The sequence below is a fragment of the Mesoplodon densirostris genome, chromosome 14 (assembly GCF_025265405.1).
Source record: "Mesoplodon densirostris isolate mMesDen1 chromosome 14, mMesDen1 primary haplotype, whole genome shotgun sequence".
Taxonomy (NCBI): domain Eukaryota; kingdom Metazoa; phylum Chordata; class Mammalia; order Artiodactyla; family Ziphiidae; genus Mesoplodon; species Mesoplodon densirostris.
Genome location: NC_082674.1, coordinates 38,500,504 through 38,528,258, shown reverse-complemented (window position 1 = coordinate 38,528,258; position 27,755 = coordinate 38,500,504). Strand labels below are relative to the sequence as shown.

At 36.4% G+C, this 27,755-nt stretch overlaps 2 protein-coding genes across 4 annotated transcripts in view; one reads left to right on the top strand and one right to left on the bottom strand.

Annotated features, from left to right (window-relative positions):
- Positions 1-2: 2 nt before the first annotated feature.
- On the top strand, positions 3-22,628 carry PIGF (phosphatidylinositol glycan anchor biosynthesis class F). 3 transcript variants are annotated; one of them, XM_060117325.1, is made up of 6 exons: positions 3-217; positions 2,052-2,300; positions 3,480-3,571; positions 4,807-4,923; positions 6,849-6,957; positions 8,247-9,139. In XM_060117325.1, the coding sequence occupies exons 2-6, from the start codon at positions 2,073-2,075 to the stop codon at positions 8,427-8,429; spliced, it is 729 nt and encodes a 242-aa protein (XP_059973308.1). In that variant the 5' UTR covers positions 3-217; positions 2,052-2,072; the 3' UTR covers positions 8,430-9,139. The 3 variants fall into 3 exon arrangements, with proteins under 3 accessions (XP_059973308.1, XP_059973310.1, XP_059973309.1); XM_060117327.1 differs by lacking the exon at positions 8,247-9,139 and adding an exon at positions 19,561-19,700 and having other exon boundaries at positions 7-217; XM_060117326.1 differs by lacking the exon at positions 8,247-9,139 and adding an exon at positions 22,318-22,628 and having other exon boundaries at positions 9-217.
- RHOQ (ras homolog family member Q) overlaps positions 19,690-27,755 on the bottom strand; it is a 40,832-nt gene continuing 32,766 nt past the window's right edge. The window contains exons 3-5 of the mRNA XM_060117328.1: positions 26,785-26,949; positions 26,380-26,475; positions 19,690-22,996 (exon numbers count right to left, since the gene is read on the bottom strand). Of these exons, the coding sequence (XP_059973311.1) occupies positions 22,841-22,996; positions 26,380-26,475; positions 26,785-26,949 (417 nt within the window). The 3' untranslated portion in view covers positions 19,690-22,840. The remainder of the gene's footprint in view (positions 22,997-26,379; positions 26,476-26,784; positions 26,950-27,755) is intronic.

Here is a 27,755-nt window from a genome sequence, read left to right as displayed (position 1 = left end):
GCCCCGCCTATCCAACACCTGGAAAGCCGCGGGAGGAATAAACGCGAGTGGGGAGGCGGGGCTGCCTTCTTGGCCCGCCTCTCCACTTCTGCGATTGGCTGTGAGGCCTTGGTTCTCCTCCCCACAGGCCTGCGCCTGCGCGAGGCACAGGGTCCGAGTCAAACCTGATGGTGGGAGGTAGTAACCCTCCGTTCTCTTCCGCGGGCGGGAGAGTTAGGTAAGCCTCCCGGCGCTGCAAGCCACTTCCGCCAGCTGCCCAACTGGCCGGGAATATTTGTCCCTGGCCGTTCCGCGCCTGCCGATCCGCGCCTGCCGGCCCCTCCAGCACCGCCCTTCCTGCGTGACCCAGGGGCTGCCCTGATGGACTGGCCTCTTTCGGATCCGACTTTCTGTGTCTGTCCCCTCTTTCCTCTCGGTCTCCACGCTTGTGCTCTTTGATTATGCTTCTCAATTCGTCCCTCGTTTCCCACATTCCCGTCGGCTGAGGCTTGCGCAGAGTTCGGAGTGACCCAGTTTGGGATGGAGCTGCAGGTTAAGGTCCCCCGATTTCCGCGAAGGCTCCTCTAGGAGCCGCTCAGAAGAGCCTTCTCTCCCGCTGCAAGGCTTGAGGACTCGGGCCAGGTCAGGCCGTGGAGGCCGGGGCCCTGGCCACCCGAGGAGGCACCTGACTAGAGTCCTCCTGGGCTCGCCAGGGCCTAACACAGGGCTGGTTTCTCAGGAGGAGCAACACTGGACCAACTCTTTGTTCGTTCGTTCATTCATTCATTCATTCATTCAGCAAGCGTCCGACTTTGGGTACCACTCACTGTCTTAGGTCCAGATCTGCTGCTGTCAGTTGCGATTCTGAGGGTGGCCCAGAAAAATATCTGAAGGTGTGTCTATTGAAAGAATATATTCTGGATTCCCTTCCCAGCCCCTCAGCTGAGGCTAGGATCTGTGAGAAACATTTCCTTTCTCCTTTCTTGCCATGCATTCTTTTCTCGAACCCCTAGTGCGTATCTTTGTATCAAAGAGGCTAGGTTTTGAAATGGCTTTAGCACTTGGGAGCTTGGGACCTTGGAGTGTTTCCTAATCTGTTTTAGCCTGTTTCCTTATCAGTAAAGTGTTTGCCTTGTAAAAGTACAGTGTGAATTAAACGAGAGTGTTAGTATAAGGCGTGGATTCGCCCCTTTGCCCCAGTGGGCGCCCTGTGTGTGTCTATAAAATAGACACACACACATATATATATATTTTTTCTGGAATATTAACCACAGTGTAACATGTGGACTACTACTTTAATAAAGTCCTTACTTAACATTAGTCAATACTATGTATAAGCTATCTGTTAGGTAATTTGTAAATACATACATATATAAAATAACGTGTTTTATATATATATATAGAGAGAGAGAGAGAGTGAGAGAGAACGTAAATATTTTTCCACCTTCCATTCATGCTCTGCTTTTGGTTGGAATCTGGCATCTGTAACTGACATTGTCATTTTGGTATTTTTGCAGCAGTGGGACTCCTTAATTTAGCATAATGTTCTCTGAAGCTTCTTGGTAACACTGGCCACCATTCCAGTGTGTACCTGGTGTTACTTGGCATTTGTTAGAAAATGTGAACTACTGTGATGTTAGACAAGGGTCCATAATGATAAAAATGCCAACAGTTCAGCCAAATTGTATTATGGGGTTTCTAGAAAGCATAGCTTATATTTCCAACAGGGCAAATCATTAACACATGCTGTTTGTTTTCACCTCTGATTTTGGCAAAAAGAAAAAAAAAACGAATCGCTTAATTAGCCCTAGCACATGACTGTTTTATAGAAACTAGGCACAAATATTTAAGAAATTAGTAAATTTGTCCTTTTTCAGGCTCTGAGAGCTGTTTATACTATATTAGTCTATTAGTTTTTACACATATGCATCTTCCTATATTCTAACACTAAGACATTATTGCCCATAGAAAATTGACTTTGGTTCATGGCTTGCTTTTAGACGTTGGAGCATTTAGGACAATGGAAAAAGTCATTATTGCCTACGCTCTTTTCTTAATTTGTTTTTCATTAGATAGCCACTCAAGAAAACACCATGAAAGATACTGACATCAAGAGACTACTGTATGTCCATCTATTATGCATATTTTCAATTATCCTAAGCATCTTCATTCCATCATTCTTCTTGGAGAACTTCTCAGTACTGGAAACACACTTGACATGGTTGTGCATCTGTTCTGTTTCTGTAACTGCCGTCAATTTAGTATTGTATTTAGTAGTGAAACCAAATGCATCTTCTAAAAGAAGTTCATTATCATACAAGGTAAGGCGTATTTCTTGACAACTGATTTTTAGATGTAAGTAATGTTTGTTTTACTGGATGAATAAAGTATTAGTCAAGTACTTATTGGGTTATTTACAGTGAATAAAGAAGCTGATTTTTTTTTTCTAGTCAGTAGCCTATTGCTTGCTGGAAGACTATCCACAATGTTTGATAGATCCTTGCCATGTATTAATTGGATATCATAGCATTGTGAACCTATATAGTCATGATTCATGCCATCATTGAAGATAAATATATCTTCAGTGTAGCAATATATATAAATATAAATGTAGCAATCATACCTTTAAATCTTATTTTATAAGACATTTCAGTTTATTTTCATTCATCTTTTGCATTTCTGAAAGACACAATGGGTTTTTCATAAATTACAAAATAAGCTCTTGTTTCAAGCTTGGCCTTCCTTGACTAAATAGCAGTTGAAGTTTTCAGACATTGGAATCTATTTTCTGGAATATTAACTACAGTGTAACACTTGACTATTATTTAAATTAATAAAGTCCTCACTTAACATTATTCAGTACTATGTGTATGTTCTTTATCAGGTAATTTAAAACACATTTACTGCCCTATGATTTAAAACGCTCATTGTGTGTTCTATTATTAGATCTTCTTGAGCTCGAAGTCAAGTAGGTCCCACACACTGATTTGCAGACATGCAGGTCTTTTTTTATGTGGATCATATAGTAACATGAATATGATTTGGGGAATTATTTAATATTGTGCTTTTTTTTGTCCAATTTTCCTAGGAATTTTGTTTTAAAATGAAAAAAATTATTATAATCATTATTTTCTATAAATATTTCATGTATCATCACAGAAGAAGGACTGTGTTTGTGTTTTTTTTGTATCCTAGCACACTTATTGGTAAATATTTCATAAATACTGATTAACAACATAGTTCAATACTTAGCATAGAAACAAAAACATTTTCTGATTCTACTGTTGTTTAGGTGAGTGGAACATGGGGATCGATTTTTGTCTTGTGGCTTTTTTACGATGCTGTGCAAAGAACACGTGATCTGACTTCAGGAGCAGATCCAAAGAATATTCAGCTGTGTCACACATTGTAGGACTAAGTTGTATTTGTAGATAACATCAAAGCATTTGCTGTCCTTTAGTCATTCTCTTGATTCTTTAAGTTATTCATTTCTTTTTTAGGTAACCAGATTTTTGAAATGCTGTATCTACTTCCTTATGTCTTGTTTCTCCTTTCATGTAATTTTTGTTCTATATGGAGCACCACTAATAGAGTAAGTCTGAAATTTTTTACCTTAAGCCAACTATATTTTAAAACAGTTGTTTATTAAACCAAGTGCTAATTCTATTGGTGATTAGAGAAAAAACATGGTGTGTTTAATCAGTGGATCACAGAAGGATACTGACATCATTGCCCTTGGCAGTGTTATTTTTTTTAAAAGACAATGGAATAACTTAATTCATTAAATGCTTCTATTACGTAGCCTTTTGTCACGCAATTGCTTAAAGGGGGTGGTAGATGAGAAACTGTCATATACCAATAGGTGTGTGGCCCTTAGAACCTCTAAGGAAACTGACTATAATGATATGTATAAATTAGTTATAAATAGTAAATGTGATTCTGAAGTGCTTGAAAAGAGTTTGTTTTCTTAAGAAAAGTCAATAGATTCTTGTATTTAATTACATAGAAGCTAATGTTTATAGTTTAAAGGTAAAATTTAACTCAACACCTTTTCAAAACTGAACAATTTTGAATTAGTGAAAGCCAAATTCATTAATATGTCTTATATAATGTTCCATTATAGTTTGGGAAAGTTCAGTTTAGCAGGGATAAATGATCATGTTGAAATGAGTGATGCAATACATACATACACACACACACACACAGCTATATGTATAGTTTTACATATATATATATATACCTGGTTATATATACACATAATAGATTAACAGGTAATTATTTTCTAGAGTGGGAAGGACAAGACCTTTGTAATGGGAAATGATAATTTCTCTGTAATCCATTTTAGAGTAGAATGAATGTCTGGAGCAGTGGTTCTCCAAGTGTGGTTCTAAAACCAACAACATCAGCATTTTATTGAAATGCAAATTCTCAGGCCTTAGTCAGAAACAAATTTACCTAGTTCTCCAAGTGGTTCCGATATAAGCTAAATTTGAACCATGGATTGCAGAGAAAGTTCCAGAGACTATTGAGGAAAAAGTTAATGATCTAGAAATGGGTTTTCTTGCAATGGACAGTCTCAGTATCGTATGGTATTTAACACTTCTGAACTCTATCATCAAAGCCAAATATTTGCTAGATTGTTTTTTATAGCTTGCATTTTGGTAGTAACATTTTTTATAGTCATCGTTTTGGTAAGACTCATGTTACCTTTCTAAGTGTAAGAAAATAGTTTTATACTAAATCTGTTTAAGTAAAAAAGATTATGCATGTGTGTGTACATGCACCTTTAACACTTTGAAGAAAATTAATACAGTGTTTTTTTCCTAGGTTGGCATTGGAAACATTTTTACTCGCAGTTACTTTGTCCACTTTTACTACTGTACCTTGTTTATGTTTGTTAGGACCAAACTTCAAAGCGTGGCTAAGAGTTTTCAGTAGAAATGGGTACGTTTTAATTTTATATTCTAGTGATGTTTGAAATTAAAAAAAAATTAATGAGGTACTTTTCTATTCATGACAGCTTGCTGATTGTTCCTTGAGTGTCTCTCAGCACTGTATGGTTCTCAGTGATGCTGTAAGGGCCCACTGCAGCTGGGGATTGGGGCCAGGGAAGGGTGGCATGCACTTGAGGGAGACCCAAGCAGGCAGAACTATAGGCCTCTCCTTCCACGTTAGCAAGATCAGCTCTGCTTTTTTTTTTTTTTTTTGTATGGTAGAATTCCACTTAGCTTTTTGCTTGAAAAAAGGTTTCTGTTACCAAAAGAAAACTTTGAAAACCCCTCCTCGGGGATAATTTATCACTGTGATAAAATTGCTACAGATCAAATTGCTTCTGTACATCTTATAATGTAGAATTGGGGCTCACCATCTAAAAATGTTTATTGGAACAACTATAGTTTCTTGTTCAGCCTCTTTTGTGGTGAGACATCCGAGTGCAGGTTTCACAGGATTTTTTTTTTTTTTTTTGCGGTACGCGGGCCTCTCACTTTTGCGGCCTCTCCCGTTGCGGAGCACAGGCTGCGGACGCGCAGGCTCAGTGGCCATGGCTCACGGGCCCAGCCGCTCCGCGGCATGTGGGATCTTCCCGGACCGGGGCACGAACCCGTGTCCCCTGCATCGGCAGGCGAACTCTCAACCACTGCGCCACCAGGGAAGCCCCTGACGTGCATTTTTAAGTGTATCACAAAATAAAAAAGAACAATAAAGCCCAGCAAATAATGCAAATTGGGATGTATGGTGATTGCCTCCAATCTTCTTCCAGCCCCAGTTTTCAATAGAAACAGGCTAAAGCTTTTAACTTGTGTAGTGGGGGAGGGGTAGTAATGAGATGGACAGGTGATGGGGCATTGGTTTATGCACTGACTTGTCATTCAGGATTACTTTAATTCAGTGTACATTTTGTGTGTAGTAATTAGCCTATTTCTAATGAAAGCAGTCATCTAACAAAACAAATGTTTTCCCCTTTTTCCACACTAGCTGGAAGAAACTGCTTTTCATAAACTTCATAATAACTAAACACTGCTTTTGAAACAGTTGAATATTTGGACTCCAGTTACTGCATGGTGGTGGGGTCTTACTCGACTGTAACTAGACTCTTATTCCACATGGTTAAGTGATCACACTATGAGGGGCAGGCTGGAACCAAAACTTATTAAGAGACTGGCAGAATTATGTCTTTCTACCTTCACACTCTTAAGATGTGCACTTAATAAATTAGAATGGTAGGCAGAATCACTGGATCTTTTATAATATTTTGTTTTCTTTCTCTATTCCTTCCCCACCAAATAGAGTTGATTTGCTTTAATGAAATGTGCCATAAGGGACTAGTTGAATAAATGATGCTTCCTTTGGACAATGGAATACTAGTAAAACTGTTAACAAGGGAAAACACACAGCAAAACTGGGTTTATAAAATGGTGCATTTGAGTTTTGTTTTGAAGGATATATACATATATGTGTGTATATATGCAGATGTGCATATATCATTCTAAACAAAATTGTGTCTTTATTTGTATATGTATAAAATATTTCTGGAAGGATATGTAATAAGCTGGTGATAGCAGTTGTTTCCGGGAAAAGGAATCAGAGTTGATGATAAGGGTGAGAGGAGGACTTAGCTTTCATTGCAGACACTCTTTTGTATTGTTTGATTTTCACTATGTACATATATTACCTTTCCAGCTGAAAAACACTTGTATCTTCTTACCAATTAATTGTTAATGATTCATGGCAAATATTTGTGTCAATATCAGATGCTTATTTTAAATGAACAACATATATATATGTATAGTGTTAATTTATGCTGTTTGTTTGATTCCCCAGCAGCTAAGATATATACCACCAATAATTTATATATTTGTGTTTTATAGGGTTACATCCATTTGGGAGAATAGTCTCCAGATCACTACAGTTTCCAGTTTTGTAGGAACATGGCTTGGAGCCTTTCCTATTCCACTCGATTGGGGAAGACCATGGCAGGTTGGTTTCAACTCTTTAAAGCAACAAAGTAGATGTTTGTACAGTGATGGTAAAACTGATGAAGCTAACGAGTATGTATATTTAAATTGTTTTATCGTTCAGTTAAGTAGGGATGCCAATTCCCTCTGTCACTGTAATCTGGGTGATTTATTAGGGCCTGTCTCAGTGCCACAGGTATCCAGATCAGCCTGTTTCTATCTTCTAACACTATTTTTTTCTACATGTATAGGTGAATAAACAAGCTTAGTTTGAGAATATGTATAGGAGTTTAATAGCCTAGAAGTTTCAGGAATTCCCTATTTTTAACTTTGATATACATTGCCTTTGTAGTCTTAGATTCATATTTTCTTAGCTTGATTGATAGCCAAATTGAACCTTGATTTTGAGATTTTTTTTTCTTAAAGCATATAGCAAAGTAGGTTTTGAAATAGGGGCTTGTGATATTAGAGGAAGCTCATAAGCATCAGGTTTTTTGTTTTCTATGACAATAGGATATAGCTAATAAGCTAGGGGGAACACTATACATGTTCTTTTTATCCCCATTTTACAGATGAGGAATCTGATACCTAGAGGACATGTAATATTCCAAGGTCACTGAGATAGTGATGGATACATCTTTGTTGTAATTTTTAATGGCTTCATAGTAAACCTTTATATAGTTATTCCAAAATTTATTTAACAAATTCACTATTGATCATTAGTACTATTTTTACTATTATAAACAGTGCTATGATAAACATCTTTGAATCTATATCTTAATGGATTTTTCCAATTATTAAGATGATTTCTCCCAAATCAATTGTGGTATTAAAAAATAAATATATTTTCTTTTTCCAACATGAAGAGAATTTTTCTCTGATCACAAAGACAGTTTACATTTATTTAGAAAATTTAAGCAATACTAATAATTATAAAAAGTAAGTAAAAATTATCAAATATCCAGCCACCCAGAGACAACTCCCATTTGTGTTTGGGTGGTAATCTTTGCAGCTCTCTCTTGATGTGTGTAACTATTCATAATACACATATTATTTTTAATCTTTTTTTTCCCTTCAACAGCATATTATGGAGCTCATTCCATGTCAGTGAAAATTTGCATATATGTATTATAATACTCCATTATTTGGGTAAAATCATATACCAATTTCTTATGAATGGACATTTAGATTATAGTTTTCACTATTACTAGTTTATTACGAATTATTGTGATTATCATAAAGCATATATCTTTGCAGATTTGTCCAGGTTTTTAAAAAAAAATAATTAATTAATTTATTTGGTTGCACCAGGTCTTAGTTGCGGCTCGCCAGCTCCTTAGTTGTGGCATGCAAAATCTTAGTTGCGGCATGCATGTGGGACCTAGTTCCCTGACCAGGGATCGAACCCAGGCCCCCTGCATTGGGAGTGCGGAGTCTTATCTGCTGTGCCACCAGGGAAGTCCCTCCAGTTTTCTCTTTAGTGTAAATTCCTAGGTAATAAGTGGCTGGGTTAAATCTCTGATATGTATGTCACTTTCCAAAGGCCCTTGAGGGATCTGAATTATATGTCTTGCACTTAACTGCCTACTTTTTAAGTCCATTCTTTGTGCTTTCTATTAGATGTTGTGTCTCCTAGACAAATGAGTTGTTCTTTTACATTCAGTAAGTCTGGTAGGTTTGCCCTTCTCTACTATATGTTATGGAAATCCCTGGAGGTTTGGGGTGTGTGGTGTCACTGATACCCTTCCCAAGGTTATAATATTAATAAAGGTTTCCTTTGTATTTTCTTGGCCATCTCAGTGACCACTGGGAAATGGGGATTCATTTGTACTCAAGTTACAATCTTATGGAACTTAATTTCATTCAGTAGTGTCAGTGATTTCTAAATTGGAGGACAATCAAAATCATTGAAAAGTATATACAGGAAATTGTATTTTAATTCCTTATTTTCAGATGTATGCAATTAAATCTAAATACAAAGTATCGATATATAAAGCACCATTGGCCCTCAGCTTATGAGTTGGTAAGGTACTATGTAATTAACATGTTAGTTTGCATATAGATGGAATATTTTGGAGTGTAAAAGTTTGATATATTACACTTGTATAAATCTTCTCTTTATAAGACTATGCAGAAATAGATGTTGAATTATGGGGAGTAGATGCCCTTTGTACAATCTGGGTTTAGGTTTCCGTAGAAAATATATTTTTTGATTATTTACAATTCAGTTATCTATTTTTGATTGTTTGGGCTTTTAGCTACTGACTCTCATTTTTCTACCTCAGTTCTTGTTTACAATAAGAGGTGAGCCGGATCCAAATTAATAGTATCAGACTTTTAAAATTAATATAAAGTTTCTATTTGAATTATTGACTTTCAAAAGGATTTTCTAACTAGCTAATTTAATATGTAACAAATGTTCGTCTTCATTAAGAATGTTTCATTCGACTGGAATATTACTGGTTGTTTAATAATTTTTACTGTTGAGTTGTTTTTAAAGTATTCCAAGTTAATGACCCACTTATTCACTATCATCTTTTAAAATTATGATAGATACTGTTGGTGAAATAATAGAATTGATGTATAATTAATCATCTTTTATTCATATAATAATCACCTGCCCCTTTCCCTTTTAGCAATGATTTACTGATAAACTAGAGAAATGATGAGGCATCTTTTTTGTTCACTTTTTATTTTCAGTGAACAAGTTTTTTGTTCTGTTTTGGTTTTTTTCTTCATAAACCTCACTCCAGAATAAGTACTCCGTGTGGCTCATGGTGCTGACAGAATCTGCCAGAGAAACAATAAACCAAATGAAAGATCATGGCGTCACCTCAGAATGGAGATTTTTCTAGAGTAAAATTTCACGAGACGATAACTACTATATATACTTCATTATCTAAACTGTAATATTATAGTATTAGGAAGAGAGGTTAGTTCTCTATTCCTTATAGCCCAATAAAGGTTTGATATGTTTGTGGTAAAGCAAGCTTTTCTGGATTGGGATCTGGTTTTACTGATGTTTCAGTCAGAGAAACAAGGGTATCTGGTTAAGCAGTTATACTTTCTTTAAAAACACATACACACCATCCACCTCACAAAAACTTTTGCATGTTTAGTTCCATTTTTTCTACTTTGAATTCAAATCTGACTTTGTGTAAAATTTCCAGAGGCCAAACATAAGATTATAATGATGTGAGTTCTGTACTGAGCAATTTCAAGAATATTTATATTTTTAAAATTGTTTCATCATTAAATGACTAGAAAGGCCCACTGAAAATATATAACCTCAATGAAAAATGTTTTTCACTTACTAATAGGAATTTTAAATAATTTTAAGTAATGACAAATGATGAAAGATACCAGGCATCTTTATAGTTGGAGGAAGCCTTCCCTTTCTAGGAGGCAGCAAGAGAATTTGGTGAAAGAGAATGTGGTCGGTGGCTGCCCACTATGTTGTTGGTCATCTTTATTGTTTTCTTTAAAAATAATTGAAAGTCATCTTGCTTCTCTTCCTTGCCTTAGTTATTACATTATAAACGTTTGAATTGTCCATAACCCAGACAGCCTTCTTCAGCCCCAGAGAAAGCTTATAGCTGTAGTTACTGACAAAATGAATATTTTGACCATGGAAGATCTTTGTACATTATAATTTGATGCATTATCTGCTGTAAAAATAGCTAATCAGTAAATATTTGTTGAGTTCTTACTGTGTACAAAATACATATTCTGTGTAAGTTATAGCAGATACTTAAATATTACCAGGACTGGAATTTAATTGTTTGGTAATGATAATTTACATTCATATTGTGATTTAATATGCTCTAAATATTTTGAAGAATAGATGGTTATGAGCTTTTCATCTGGAAAATGTCTTAATTATCAAAAGTTGGCTAGTATTTCATGTTATTAAAAAAATTAACGGGAGGTTAGGAATTGTTGTTGGTTATTCTGAGCAAAGGAAATTTACCATGAAGTTTTTAAACCCACATGTTTTATTAATAGGTAGACAGATAACAGGATGATTAAGAGCTCTGGCATCAGATTACTGAGTTCAAATCCTGGCTCTGCCACTTACTAGTGAGGATTAAATAATATAATCCTTCTAAAGTACTTAGTTCAGAACCTGACACATAGTTACTGCTTAATTAATGTTATAGGCATTTATGACCTATAAAAGGAGTAGGTTAATGACTATTTTTTTTTAGCATTACCAAAACCCCCTGCAAATTCCATTATTTGAGTTCTCCAAGTGTTAGAGCCTGTTAACTGTCTCAGTTTATCGTATTCATTCTGCCCAATAATCCTTAAATTGGTAGGGTGGATTGTTAAACCATCTTTGTTTCCCTGGTATTTAGGTATTTAGGGTAATTGCATTTCATGTAATTTTCAATTCTGTCTGACATTTTGGATGGCAATAGAAAGAAAACATCGTATCTGTCTGTGTATGTACCAGGCATGGGCTTGGCACTGTCACACAGGCAACTTAATCCTGGTTAACCCTAGTACAAGGTAGGGTTCAGTCCCACTTCTACACAAAAGAAAGCAAAGTGTGAGGAGAGGGGTACACATCTTGTTCAACATTTCTTGGCTGATTAGAGGAAGACTCAGGATCCAGCGCCCCAGGACACCATGATTCTCTTTATCCCTGGAGACTCTGAAACATAGCTTTTCTTTTTAAAAAATGGCCATAGCTTAGAATTTTGGGGGGAAAGGTTGAGTAGTTATTATATTGCGTTTCTTTCTTCACGTGAGAATTTCATTTAAGTGCCGTGACCACTCTGGTAGTGTTTGTATTTTAGACCATAAAATTTAATGTATTTGTAGGAGAGTATTTGAAGCTAAGATGTGAAGCTTTTGTACCTAGAAAACCAACAAATATCTTTAAACTCTGGACTTCCATGCTACTGTCTTCAAAATGGAATTGACCCAGAGAATCAAATCTCTTCTGAGCATACTTATTTCTTACAAAATTAAAAAGCAAAATGGATTGAGATTGTCTTTAAAACAATTTTAAGTTGTTTAAAAATATTTGTACTTATTCCCATCAGATACCAGATAAATGAGAGGCATTGTTATATTTAAAAACTCTTTTTTGTTTTCTCTGGTTTCATCAGGTTAAAAAATTAATATCTGTGAAACATATATATTCATTTTTATAAGTCACAGATGCCACAGATAATACTTTCATAAATTAAAGCTGGAGATCATAAGGATAATTAAATGAATCACTGCAAATAATGACAGAGTGAGGGATAAAGCTAAGATTATGGATTTAATTATTGAAGGGTGCATATTTTTAGGTTAATTGGTGTTTCTGTAACTAAAGGTGTTATACAGTATTTTAGACAGACCAAAATAAAATATTAATTTATATGAAACGTGAGTTACATATTTCGAGCATGGAAAAAAAACTATAATACTTAACTGATAGAAAATGGTTTTGGATTTAAAAGGTGGGTTCACTGTTGGGCAGTGAGGTTGAAAATGATCTGCTAGCAGGACTTTCATGTGAGGGAGAAGAGTGCTGGCTAAGGCAACTCATTTGCATGGTCCTGCCAAGGACCATTTATCGTCACTTTGACAAGAAGTTCCAGCCTGGAGACTGTGGACCTCTCCACAAATAGCTCTTCCTAAATCTGTGTTCTTAGTCACAGGATAGTGGTATGGTATACATGGCACAGGGAAGAGTTACAACTAGAGAAATGTATCCAGATGAGTAGATTCATCTGTACATGTATTCCTGCATCAGACAATAGCATTTGCTTTAAGGACATCTGGAAAAACACATCACTTAAAACCAAATTCAGAGGGAAATATAAATAATCATTTAAAACCAGTAGAATTTTGAAAGTAAGTTTTTAAAAATGAATTCTATCAGTCATGCAAATGTAAATTTGTGGTAAGCATGATAAACAAAACATATTAAAAAGTAGTTTGTGTGAAATTTAGAACTGCCTGGGTTTTATCTCCCTTTTTTTATCTGAAAGAGCCAGTAATCCTAATGGTTGTGAGTTGTTCTAAGTGTTTCTGGGTTTTTTGATCTGCGGATAGGTCAGTTTTCCCATGATATCTATCATAGTACATACCTCTCCAAAAATTATTTTGCAACATATTTTTTAAAGTTTGTGTTATTAAAATTTATCTAAAAAATTAAATAATCTTAGTTTGCCCCTTAACTGCTTGGTTTATAGTAGGGGCTCTCAATAAATAGTTTTGAATACACAGAGCCATTCAAATGGAGACTCTTAAAAATGATAGAAATGCCTACCAGTGGTTGGTTTAAAATCAGTTTCTGTACTTATACTTCTTAAAAGTTAAGAAAAACGACAGCTAGGAGCAAGAATCACCCGTCTATTTCAGTGGTAAGGCTACATATGGTTAATATAATGCCATACGCTGTATAGCTCTTGAGAGTTTTCTCTTGTAAGCTTTATGCTCCCCAGACATTTCATGTGAAGAAAAGCAGGTACTAAAGATGCTTATATTACAAGGGCAAGGGAATAGTTCCTACAGCACAATATAACATTGCTCATAAACTATCAATATTTTATTTGTTCTAAACTGCAGGCTCTAATTATTACCTATTAGAATACCTAAGAAGTACTTCCATTAGTGATCATGTAAGTTTAATTTTTCAAGTTAAAATATGTAATATACAGAATGATACTGATGCATGGTACTTCATAGCTTTCATGACAGATTTTTAAGCATTACTTCATTTAATACAAGAGCCCCAGTTTTAAGTACAAGAGGTATTATTATCCCTGTTTTGCAGTTGGGAAACTGAGGCTCAGGTGTTAAGTGACCTGGCAAAGGTCATGTGGCCAGTAAGTGGCCTACCTGGCCCTGCATCTCAGATCATTCTCACTCCACTGTCCCATGCCATTTCCTAGAAAAGCAAAGTAAAGCTCCCAAGTAAAATATAAGGTATTTTTAAAAGTAGCCTAATGTTTTTATATAATTAGCTTTTTAAACTTTTTGTTGAATATTTTAAACTAATTTCAAAAAATGTCACCATTATCCAATCCCAAATAGCTGATGAAACCTGCAGCAGCTTATAAACTGCCATAGTCAGTGATATACCAAACTAGCTGTTTTATGGAGTAAAAATGTAATCTATTTGCACTTGATATATTGTGCATATTATAATTAAAATGTATTTAAACTGTTTACTCTCAATTCACACAAATGCCGTCTACATCATTGAAATTGATCCTTAAAATTCTGAAACCAAAAAGTGAAAGGTCATTGTATTTCTTTGGCCAACTAGAACAGTTAATAAAAATACTTATTAGGGTAGAGTGATGAAGAGTACAGGGATTCTTTTTTTTTTTAATTGTAGTATAGTTGATTCACAATGTTGTGTTAGTTTCTGGTGTACAGCAAAGTGATTCAGTTATATATATGTATCATATTCTTTTCCATTATGGTTTATTACAAGATGTTGAATATAGTTCCAAGTGTAGGGATTCTTAACCAGGAGTCCATATATGGGCTTCAAGTCTGTGAACCCTTGAAATTATATGGATGTGTGTATATACACATCCAACTACCATGTAATGGAATTCATGCTTCCTTCTCGTTAAACATGATCCATATATATGTAGATGTAATTTTTTTTTTTTTTTTTTTTTTTTTTTTTTGCGATATGCGGGCCTCTCACTGTTGTGGCCTCTCCCGCTGCGGAGCACAGGCTCCGGACGCGCAGGCTCAGCGGCCATGGCTCACGGGCCCAGCCGCTCCACGGCATGTGGGATCTTCCCGGACCGGGGCACGAACCCGCATCCCCTGCATCGGCAGGCGGACTCTCAACCACTGCGCCACCAGGAAAGCCCCTAGATGTAATTTTTATTTATTTATTTATTTATTTATTTTGCTGTACGCGGGCCTCTCACTGCTGTGGCCTCTCCCGTTGCGGAGCACAGGCTCCGGACACACAGGCTCCGCGGCCATGGCTCGCGGGCCCAGCCGCTCCGCGGCATGTGGGATCTTCCGGGATCGGGGCACGAACCCGTGTCCCCTGCATCGGCAGGCGGACTCTCAACCACTGCGCCACCAGGGAAGCCCCTAGATGTAATTTTTAGATGTAATTTTTAAAAAAGACTTTTAAAGTACTTAAAATTTGGGCAGGATTTTAAAAATAGCTTTAGAGATGGTATATTTGAGGAATGATGGTATTCTTGATTGTAATGACAACTTATTTCATATGTGCCTATTAAAAATATGAACTAAAAGATTATTATCAATTATAACTCACATTAATTGGTCACCTGTACTATGTGCCAGATACTGTTATAGGTATGGTTATAAGTATCACACATCACATTGTCTCATTTGATCATTACAATAACCCTATGAGGTGAGTTTTACAGTGATCCTTATTTTGTAGATGAGAAACCAAGGCACAGAAAGGTTAGGTGACTTGTCCAGGGTCACATTTTGGTAAACTTTTTTTTTAACATCTTTATTGGAGTATAATTGCTTTACAATGGTTAATTTCTGCTGTATAACAAAGTGAATCAGCTACATGTATACATATATCCCCATATCCCCTCCCTCTTGCGTCTCCTTCCCACCTTCCCTATCCCACCCTTCTAGGTTGGTCACAAAGCACCGAGCTGATCTCGCTGTGTGATGCGGCTGCTTCCCACTAGCTATTTTACATTTGGTAGTGTATATATGTCAATGCTCTCACTTCGTCCCAGCTTTTACCCTTCCCCCTCCGTGTCCTCAAGTCCATTCTCTACGTCTGTGTCTTTATTCCTGTCCTGCCCCTAGGTTCATCAGAACCTTTTTTTTAAGATTCTATATATATGTGTTAGCATACGGTATTTGTTTTTCTCTTTCTTACTTCACTCTGTATGACAGACTCTAGGTCCATCTACCTCACTACAAATAACTCAATTTTGTTTCTTTTCTTTAGCTGAGTAATATTCCATTGTATAAATGTGCCACATTTTCTTTATCCATTCATCTGTCGATGGACACTTAGGTTGCTTCCATGTCCTGGCTATTGTAAATAGTGCTGCAATGAACATTGTGGTACATGACTCTTTTTTTTTTTTTAAACAATTCTAACCATTTACTGCTTAAACAGGAAAAGTTTTTAAAAAAGAATAACACCAAAAATGTATCTGTTAAAAGAGTGTCATTGTCTCATACAGTCCCACCCTCTTCTTGAAATTGCAACACAATCTCTAGATTTCACAAAAAGAGAAATCCAAAATGTGGTATCTTCATAAAGAAATGGCACACAGATCTGTATGTTTAACCCAATGCCTTCAATAATTTCTTTGTCTGGGTCAGTGTTGGTTTCTGCAGATTTGGAATGCTGTCTGGGATAATGACTGTGGGTCATCTCTCCATTTATAAGTTCAATCATATGATACACTTGCTTTTCGAATAACTAGCAAAGAAGAAATTAACAATGAAATCCAGTATTTGCTGGATCTGAGGGTGTGACTCTTTTTGAATTATGGTTTTCTCAGGGTTTATGCCCAGTAGTGGGATTGCTGGGTCATATGGTAGTTCTATTTTTAGTTTTTTAAGGAACCTCCATACTGTTCTCCATAGTGGCTCTTATCAATTTATATTCCCACCAATACTGCAAGAGGGTTCCCTTTTCTCCACACCCTCTCCAGCATTTATTTTTTGTACATTTTTTGATGATGGCCATTCTGACCAGTGTGAGGTGATAACATCATTGTAGTTTTGATTTGCATTTCTCTAATGATTGGTGATGTTGAGCATCCTTTCATATGTTTGTTTGCAATCTGTGTATCTTTGGAGAAATGTTTGTTTAGGTCTTCTGCCCAGTTTTGGATCGGGTAGTTTGTTTTTTTGATATTGAGCTGCATGTATATTTTGGAGATTAATCCTTTGTCCATTGCTTTGTTTGCAAATATTTTCTCCCATTCTGAGGGTTGGCTTTTCGTCTTGTTTATGGTTTCCTTTGCTGTGCAAAAGCTTTTAAGTTTCATTAGGTCCCATTTATTTTTGTTTTTATTTCCATTTTTCTAGGAGGTGGGTCAAAAAGGATCTCGCTGTGATTTATGTCATAGAGTGTTCTGCCTATGTTTCCTTCTAAGAGTTTTATAGTGTCTGGCCTTACATTTAGGTCTTTAATCCATTTTGAGTTTATTCTGGTATACGGTGTTAGGGAGTGTTCTAATTTCATTCTTTTACATGTAGTTGTCCAGTTTTCCCAGCACCACTTATTGAAGAGGCTGTCTTTTCTCCACTGTATATTCATGCCTCCTTTATCAAAGATAAGGTGACCATATGTGCATGGGTTTATCTCTGGGCTTTCTTCCCGTTCCATTGATCTAAAGTTTTTTTTTTAATTGAAGTAAAGTTGATTTACAATGTTGTGTTAGTTTCAGGTGTTCAGCAAAGTGATTCAGAATATATATATATTCTCTTTTTCTTTTCCATTATAGGTTATTATAAGATACTAAATATAGTTCCCTGTGCTATACAGTAGATCCCTGTTGTCTGTTTTATATATGGTAGTGTGTATATGTTGTTAATCCCAAACTCCTAATTTATCTCTTTCCCCCTTTCCCCTTTGGTAACCGTAAGTTTGTTTTCTTTGTCTGTGAGACCATTTCTGTTTTGTAAATAAGTTCCTTTGCGTCATGTTGTATCCTAGATTCCATCCAGATTAATTTCCCAGGGTCAGATATTTAACAAATGGCAGAGCTGAGACTCAAATCCAGTCTAATACAAAAATGAGTGTTTTTTTAAAATTTATTTATTTTTGGCTGCGTTGGGTCTTCGTTGCCTCTCCGGGGCTTTCTCTAGTTGAGGTGAGCGGGGGCTACTCTTCGTTGTGGTGCGCAGGCTTCTCATTGCAGTGGCTTCTCGTTGCAGAGCACAGGCTCTAGGGCATGCGGGCTTCAGTAGTTGGGGCACACAGGCTCAGTAGTTGTGCCTCACGGGCTCTAGAGCACAGGCTCAGTAGCTGGGGCACTTGGGCTTAGTTGCTCTGCGGCATGTGGGATCTTCCCAGACCAGGGCTTGAACCCTTGTCTCCTGCATTCTGCATTGGCAGGCAGATTCTTAACCCCTGCACCACCAGGGAAGTCCCAAAAATCAGTGTTCTTAATCACTATTCTGTACTACTTACAACATGCTTTGAAATATATCAAACTCTTTATATTGGTACATTTTCCTTTCCTAAAAGGTAAGCAGAGTTTTATAGTAACACCTGATCAGAAGAAAGCAGTGTGGTCTTCAGGAAGAAATAAACTTATATAATTTTGAAATGTCTTTCAACCAGCAATAATATTGATTTTTAACAGAAAAAAGTTATATCTGTATTATTTAAGGTGTTTTTTTAAAGCTTATTAGGGTGAAATTGTTTTATTTCTAAGAGAAAAATAACTATTGGTAGTACCATGTACCAAGAGCCTATGTATCAGGCCTTTGTTAATGCTGATTATTTTAAGAGAACACTGACCTTTTTTTAAGTGCTGAAACATATAAGGAATCATTTGATTTAGAGAAAGGATAATATTAGTACTCTAAGCAAGATACTTTCTTCACATGATGCAGCTACTCATTTTTTAAAAGTTTTTCTTTTTGACAGTAACTGTAATAATTTTACCCAGTTGCATTATCTTTTGTTGCATTATCTTTTGTCCATATTATCTCGTTATGCAAGAGGAATTTTTCTTTTATTTAGTGATTTAAAAAAAATTTAAATTTATAAAGAACTGGATAAAAAGAAGATGGTCGTTTGGTGGTAATCACTTGTGACTTCCTTTACATGAATGTCTTTGAGTTTTCTATTTTCCTTAAACAAAACAATTATATAGAGCCATCTCAGTTTATCATGATTTGGAGAAATGTTTATAGCAACGCAGTTGAATTGTCTCTTCAATAGATGATACCATGTGTGTTTTTAAAATTCTATTTGTGGCATGAGGAACGTTAAATAGAAACATCTCCGTATGTGAGACAATAGTTTTAAATGGAAAACTTCAAGATCTAATTATGAAAATATGTGATTAAGCTAAGATTGTTTGACAAGTCAAAATGAATTGTTGCCATAGGATAGTTTTAATGTTTTTAAAGCAATATTAAGGTTAGCAGGAAATTGCTTGAGGAAAGGTTGTTCATTGGCAACCTTCCCCAGCTCCCTTCAACAGCTCCTTTTGCCATTCCCTATTAAGGAAAGTTGCCCTTATATAAAGAAATTCTCTTTTAAAAAATGACTATGTTACAGTTAAGGACTACTTATTTCAGAAAAAATCAAGCAGGAAAGCCTGGTCCATCACTAGCAAACAGTCTCCAAAGCCAGTCCAACATTTTAATTTGCTGATGGCATGGATTCCTTGACATGTTGAATAGCAGGTGTTCCAAGCCTTAACCCCTCTTAAGGCAAAACTTTCTAACTAATATTTACTTCATTTTTGGCATTCCACTGGAGGTGAAGTATAGCAGCTGTTTAAAGAATGTGTGTGTAAATGTGTATATATGTGTTTGGAAACAAAAAGCCACACTGTAATTACAAAGTGATTAAAATAGAATTTAGAAACCCAAATTGGAATTTGGCGGAATTCATGAGGGATTACGATTCTCCCTACACTTTGACAATGTGCTCTTTACCAAAGTGCAGATGCTCACAGTTGGCCGATGATGCGTAGATCCACCACGTGAGAAACAGAGGAAAGAATATTATCCCAAATGTTTACATAGAGTGTTAAATAAAAACTACTAAGGTAAGAAGGTCAGTGCTTTACATAGATAGTAAACTATGCATATTATTTTATTTGTAACCCCATGTGTTAAGATGGGACACTATTAAAGCAACAATCACTTAAAAAGCAACAACCAACAAACCAGTATTTAATTTGGTACTTAAAATTAATAATTAAAACCAAATGGAAGCAATGCCTAAAGTAACTAAGATAATTCACAATAAAAACCATTAGTGCAGGCTCTACTTATTGGAAATGTGATAATTCAACATAGGCTAACCTAAAATGTACCTTTAGAGATAGAATAAGGATATAAGCAAAATATTAAATAAGATTTCAGGAAGCCCCTAAAATTATTTTTAAGAACTTCAGAACTGATTACCTATGTGCAAAAAAATATTAACTATAAGTTTAAGTTCATTCGTACATGACCGTATTTGAAGCAGTGTGTTTTCATTCACTAGCAAAACTCATGTCAGTAAGATATTTTTGAAGTATTTTATTTTCCAGATATTTCATTACTTTGAACTAGTTGTTCCAGTGATTAGCCTGCATTTCAATGGAAACCTAAGTCTTAAATGAAGACATGCTTCTGAAAATAAGGCAGCTTTTCTACAATCTGTTTATGAACAGAAAAAAAAAAAAATCTTTGGTTTTAGTTAAACTAGCAGGAAGGATTTTGCAAAAAAGAAATACTAAAGAACCAAAGCAACGAAAAGGCTCTTAATAAGCAATGGGAAACTCCAAACCCCATCAAGGTCAATAGAGTACCTAAGGCACCTCAGGTTCAGATGATACAATCATCTTTGCTTAGAGTTCTAATCATCTATATACAGGATTTTTACCATCTTAAGAACATGAAGCCAAAAAGGTAATGTCCAACAATGATTATTGTAAGAAAGAAGAAAATCCTAAGAGTTGATAAATGGGAGAGATTAGAGATCATCTCCTCTACCTCCCAGATGAGGAAAATGAGGCCCAGTTAAGAAACAGAGGTGACACCAGAGTCCTAGTCCATTTCTCTTAGGGCAGGACAAATTCTAGATTTTAACTTTATTGGCTAGGAAACCAAGTGTGAAGAGTTTCAGAGATGTGAATTTTAGGAAGAAAAAAAAAATTCCCATCAAATCCCCAAAGGCAAGTTGGAAATAAATGTATAATACTTTATACTGTCTTAATTCCTTTATACCATGTGTTGGACAACTTAGCTAATACACTAATTGAGTTATACAGTTCTTTTCAATTCTATCTAAAAATAGCAGACCAAAATTAAATGAGAAAGTTACATCAGATTCCATTTGAGCATACATAAGGCCATGGTACTTAATGCGAACCACCACTTCTTGGGAGAAAGAAGACATCCACTGTCCAGTTCAGGAGAGAAAGCTCCTGACCAGTTATCCAGTAGACTCTCCGCACGGCAATGGGGAAGATGATGCTTATATTTTTTTAAAAATCTCTACAAAGCTCACATACAAGACAGTACATCCTAGATTTGTGACTGCTATGAGCATTTAAGGCTGTCATTTTCAAGTATCAAAGTTTAGTGTTCCATTACCCAATCTGTGCAATAGACATAGCTATAAGCTCAAGTCATGGAAGTTAACAGAAGCTCACCAAAGACATAAAGAAATCATAATTTAGGCAACAGCATTTTTAAATGTAGGAAAGGCTAGGAAAATTTTTATGGATTAGATTATGCTTCTCTGAACTGCATTAGTTTGTTCACACTGACTGAAACTTTGTCTAACACTATTGTCTGTTGCATGGCATTTGGAATAAGGTAGGTCAACAGCAGACCAAACAAGAAAGCTTAATTAGGTAACAGAACTAGTCATTAAGATGGTTCACCTCTACCACAGTTATACAGCCTGTTTCCCTAGAGAAAGATTAGAAATGGCTCCAGTATACCAAATAAGCTTCATAGATAAACATGAGAAAATTTTTTTAAAGCAGGACCTTTCAAAACCTAGGGAGTACCATGCACTGCTCAAGGATGAAATAAGTCAACGTTATTTACTTCTGGCTTGATGTAATATTGTGAAATGTAATATGGCTGGAGAAAATGGGTATTTGGAAGCCAGTAAGTCATTTAACTTATACTCTAGGTGTGTACATAAGCTGTAGTTCTGTAACTTCTACTGTGGTTCCAATATCTATATCTGAAAGGTGAAATCAGTTTTATTATGAAAGCAGTTGCTTTGTTATAAATTCCATGTAACATGCTTGAATTCTAGGTCTTTTCTCTTTAACACAATTTAAAGTTTCTTGTGGTTTGGTCAGCATACACCCTTTTCGTTTCATTTGATATACAAGCCAATGTGGAAATTAGAAAAACAAAACTACCAACTAGTTCAGAGAGCTAAATTGAGTCCAGGATTATGGCAAAGTCTGACCCAAAGTTTTAATTTGTAATTTCAGCATGTATCTCATGCAGTTTGGGGAGCATCAAACTAAATCTACAATTGCCAGAAACCTTTGTTACAGTTGAATGCACATTAACTAAAATGTGTACATTTTTAGTGTTCATGATAAATGCAGATATGACCTTATTACACTTTTGGCATTCTTTAAGAAAGCACATTAAGCTTTAATATAGAAATATTTAGGTTACACTTGTGCTCAAGTAATAATAAAACATTTGTTCTTTTTGATCTCATACATTCTCTCCTCAGGAATGGCCCATCTCCTGCACGCTTGGAGCAACCTTTGGCTACGTGGCTGGCCTTGTTACTTCACCACTCTGGATATACTGGAATAGAAAGAAACTTACATACAAGAACAATTAATTGGAGCAAAGGGAGAAGATATTTCTTTGTGCCGATTCCATAAAGACTGTGCAGACATGTATATGGTCTAAGCCAGGCAGTTCCACTTAACAGCACTGTTTTTTATGTAGTTACAACATGATGTGATTGTAGCTTTTTAAACTATGAAACCCCTGAGAGATTGTACCTTCTAGTTGAAATAAAGTATTTATAATAGATTGTGGCTTCAGATGCTGTTTGTTGCTTCTTGGACCTTTAAGAAACATTCTTAATCAACTTTATAGAATTCTGAGGACAGGGTTTTGTTTTGTTTTTTTTCCTTTCAAGTTTTAAACTGCTTCATTATTTTTAAGAGGTCTGGGTATAGCTTTAGCATTTCATATGCTTTCTGAGAGAAATGGACAGTTTACTTGGCCACTGAAGACGTTTCTCACGTAATTAAACAACAGTTTATACATCTTGATCCTATTCTTTTTTTTACTGTGTGTTTCTTTGGAGTTAAAATGGCTATGATAGCCTCATCAAAAACAGTCTTCAATCCCTTCTGGGTTAAAGCTGAACATTCTACATAGCAGCACGCACCTATCTGGGAGGGAGAAAAAAAAATCACAAATATATACAGTCTTTTTTACAACACCTGATACCACACAAATACACCATTATAAGGAAAATCATAAAATGCAAAAAGAATGAAATCATCCATATTTATGATACCCAGAGACAGCTAACTGTTAAAATACTAGTGTATATTCTTCCAGACTTTCTCTATGGAAAATTCTTTCATTCATCAAATATTTACTGGGTACCTACTATATGCCAGGCTCTGTTTTTAGGTGCTGGGGATCATGTCAATGAACTGAGCAAAACAGCAAAGTCTCTGCTGTGTGATGCTTACGTTTGCTTAAGTTCTACTGGGGGAGGAACACACAAAGGAATATAGAGCAGATGGTGGGTGGCACCTGCTACAGGTTAAAAAAAAAAAAGCAGAGTGAGGGAGGGAAAGGGTGCAGAGGACAGTGGTGGTGGTCAGAGAAAGCTGCTCACCAAGGTAAAGTCTGAGCACTGAGGGCTACCTACCTAGGGGAAGAGTTTCCAGGCAGGCAGAGCCACAGATGTAAAGACCCTGATGCAGGAGCATGCACGGAGCATTCAGGGGGTGGGAAAGAAGCCAGAGTGGCAGGAGAGGGTGAGCAGGGGTAATGGCAAGAGAGGCAGTCAGTGAGGCAGCCTCGAGGTAGCGACCTCGAGTAAGGACTTCGGCTTCTACTGTGAGAGGGGACCCATCCATCCATCCATCCATTCGTTCGTTCATTGAAAACTTTCAGAGCACTCTCATTTGCCAATTGTGAGAATATAGCAAGGAACAAAATTAAGTCCCTAAGCTATTCTCATGAAGCTTATATTTTAGAGGGAGAAGGCCATGGACTAATAAATATAGAGGTAGAATATGTGGTCTGGAGAAAAATGGGGGAGGAGATAGGGAGTGGGGAGAGGTCAGGCAAGGCCTCATTGAGAGAGTGATATTTGAGTGAAAGAATGGACAATGTCTACATCAGGAAGACTATCCCAGGCAGAGGGGGCAGTGAAAGGACAAAGGCTCTGAGGCAGAAGATTGGGGAAACCGCACAGAGGCCGAGTGCCTGGAGCACAGTGAGTGAGGCAGAGAGGTAGCGGGGCCTGTACGCCAGGGTGAGGGCTTGGGCCTTTATTTATTCGGAAGATAATAAAGCCACTGGAAGGTTCTGAACAGAGCAGGGAGCTGATGGAGCTTCTATTTTTAAAGTCTCACTCTGGCTGCTGTGTTGAGAACAGGTTAACAAACACAGACAGAAGCAGAAAGGTGAGTGAGCAGCTGTTCCAGTAATCCAGGCCAGAGAGGGAGGGGGCCTGAACCAGGCTGCCAGAGGAGGGGACAGAGAGGAGCGTTTGGATTCTGGGTATATTCTGAACGTAGAGAAATATATTTTGCTGGAGGGTTCACTGAATGGTATGAGAGAAAGAGCAAGGTCAAGCGTGACTTCAAGGTTTTTGATCCGAGTAACTGAGAAGACTAAGCCTAGAGGATAAAATTGGGAATTCTGTTTTGGACATGTTAGTTTTGAGATGCTTACCACCCAGATGGACTTGTTGCATGACCAGTTAGATAACCAAGTCTAGAGTTTAGGGAAGAGGTCCAGGCTGCAGATAGAAATTTGGGAATCTCAGTAGCAGACTGTTCAAACCACAAGACGGATAGAAGCTTACCAAGCTTAAAGACTGAGTATGGATATAGAAGGAAAGACATCCAAGAAGCAGAGTGCTGATCCCTGGACCCTCAACATTCAGAGATGGGGAGATGAGGAGATGGAGGAGAGGCCAACAAGCGGGGAGAAAGCCAAAGAGAGGGCGTTCAAGGAAGCCAAGTGAATGTGTTTCAAGAAGGGACCACCTGTGCCAAATGCTGCTGACAGGCCTAGAAATGGTGTTTTGCAACCACTTTTTTCCCCTTAGACTACATAATAAACATGAACATCTCAGTAAGTAAATTAGTATAAACGTTTAATAGATGCAGGGTTTTTTTTTCTGCCATTATAAACAATGCAGGAACTTTATGGCTATCTCTTTAAGCACATCCTGTATAATATTCTTAGGATAAACTCCTCCCTATGAAATTGCTTGATCAAAAGTGTACATGACTTTAAGGCTTTTGCATGTTGTCGAGGCTTTTACTCAAAGACCAACAGAACAACAGAGTACCCATTTGCTTACACCTGGAACAGTGGGTATTCTAATTAATGTCTCTTCTTTTGTGTGCCAGTTTTATAGATGGAAACTGAACTTGCATTTGACTACTAAGGAATATGAACATATTTTTTATCTTCAATGGCAATCCGCATTTTTTGGAGAATCTCCCATTGATGTTCTGAGTCCCTTTTCCTTTTGGGGTATGCGTATGTCTTTTTCTGATTAATCCATATGCAAGGGGTTCATGTCCACTAAGGATATTAACCCATTTTTCTGCCATAAATGTCAAGTTTGTTACATGACTTTTAATTTTATTTCTGGCATTTGATGTCATATTAAATTTTTACATAGTTAAATCATCAATGTTTTCATTTATGACTTCTACCTTTATGAAATTTAGAAATTCCTTCTCTCCTAGATGACAGAATTTAATATGTGAAATTCCTTGTTAGTAACTTGTTAGTAAAGCTATTTATCTTTTGCTTTAGGAAAAACTGCTCTCCAAAAAGTTTTCTTGCTTTCTTCTGCCTCCTGAGAGTATTTTTAAAAACAACTTATTATATTCCATTTCCACAAAAGTCCTATTAAAGTCATAACATCTAAAAAATAGAATCCAATCATGTTAGGGGCAAATGGAGAAAAAAGTAAGCCTCACTTTGGGGAGAGGAAGAATGTAAGTTAAAAGGTATTTTGTGCATCACAGTTATATTTTTAAAATGATAATATTTTCCACCTTTCATAAAAATTCTCTTGTGGAAGAGAATTCAACAACACGTTTCTTCTCCAACCTAGTCATAATTTTTTGTTTTTAACTGCAGACTTAAATTGTCCTCCTATTCCACTCCATTTGCCTACTCCATGAGTCTTCACTGAAGAAAGGGCCTGATTAAGCAGCCCCTATTTGTGACGCCTCTTTGTACACATGACTTACTAGGAAAATATTGTTGGCAGTGTAGCACAGGTGTAAAGGCCAGAGTGAGGCCTTTACTGAAGCCCAGCTCTGCCATTTACTACCTGCGGGACCTTACAAGTTACCTGACAAGGCTGTGCCTCTGTTTTCTCCTCCATAAAACAGAGGTACTAGCAGGCCAACCTCACTGAATAGAGGCAAGGATTAAATGAGCTAATGCATGTAAAACACTCAGCACAGTGCCTGGCATACAGTAAAGCACAATAAACATTAGCTTCTACTATTACCTTAGCTTCATTTACATTTATTTTTAAATTCTGTAAAGGTTGCATTACCTCTTTTGCTAGTTTCTGTCCTTGTTCCACACATATAGGTTTTTCCTTCATATCATTCAGTCTTGCTAAAGTTTTGGGGTCATCTCGGAGATCAATCTAGTTAAGAAACGTTAATAATGTCCCATAACATTCTCAGTCTTTAATTTAAAGATAAAGCATGTAGTCCCATTTAACCCCACGTATCAAAAAAGATTACAAAAGAACCTCATCTTTAAAACCAACTAATATAGTAACTGCTTTCTTTGACACTACTTTTTCCAAAAATGTGACAGAATTTATTATAACAACTGAGATTAAACATATATTATCTCATTTGCTAAACCTTGGGGCCATTTGCCTGAGAGCAACACCACAAGGCAGGCCACAGAGGTTATTCTTAAATGGGTAAAATCAAAGCAGACATACCTGAGTTCCTATTAATAAAAAGGGTACATTTGGTGCGTATTCCTTAAGTTCTGGTACCCACTCCTCTTTCACATTTTGAAATGAGGCTGGATTTACCACAGAGAAGCATATAAGGAAGACATCAGTCATTGGATAAGATAAAGGCCTCAGACGATCATAGTCTTCCTAAGGGAGAAAGAAAAACCTCATTATTTCCATTTCTAGAGTTTACTAACAAATATGTACATTAGATTAGATGGTCAAAGAAGCAAAAAGTCAGGACTATTCCACAAATGGAATGTATGACATAGTACAAAAAACAACATAATTCCATTTGTCTTTGCTATTCTTCCTTTGGAAGCTCTGAACACCACTGGGGTAAAATATGACAGTATCATTAACGTCCACGGTGAAACTCTGAGAAAATACATTGTGATGACGAGAGTTGTCACTGGAAGCATTTTTAACTGAAAAGTTTGCACACAGAATTGATTGTAGCTAGATGTTTAAGTATAGTCATTTATAAAAATATTATATACTGAATGTTCACTATGTTATTAAACATATGATCCATATGCTCTCTCATGTATTACTTATTTAATCTTGTAACAACTATATGACATAAGAACCATCATCTCTATGCTGCATTTGTGTAAACTGAGGCAACAGAAATTAAATAACTTGTGTAAGGAAGTATATAGCAAGTAAAGGAGATGGGATTCACACCCTGGCAGTTTTACGTCAGAACCTATGCCTTAACCACTATACATCTTCACTGAGACCTTAAATCTTTGCTTTCGCTGTTTATATAGTTTTCTTAATTTTGTGTGTGTGTGTGTGTGTGTGTGTGTGTGTGTGTGCATATGCATGTTTGTGTGAAAGTTTAAAGATAGAAACATACTGAGTAAATCCACAAAATCCCCCTTCCTCTCCAATTTCCATTTCTTTCCTGAAATGTAGATTTTTCATATGTATCTTTCCAGTTATTTTCT

Coding starts and splice junctions, on each gene's coding strand:
- PIGF (XM_060117325.1), top strand. CDS start 2,073: ATGAAAGATACTGACATCAAGAGACTACTGTATGTCCATCTATTATGC. Junction 3,572..4,806: donor TATGGAGCACCACTAATAGA/GTAAGTCTGAAA, acceptor TTTTTTTCCTAG/GTTGGCATTGGAAACATTTT. Junction 6,958..8,246: donor ATTGGGGAAGACCATGGCAG/GTTGGTTTCAAC, acceptor TGGTTGCACCAG/GTCTTAGTTGCGGCTCGCCA.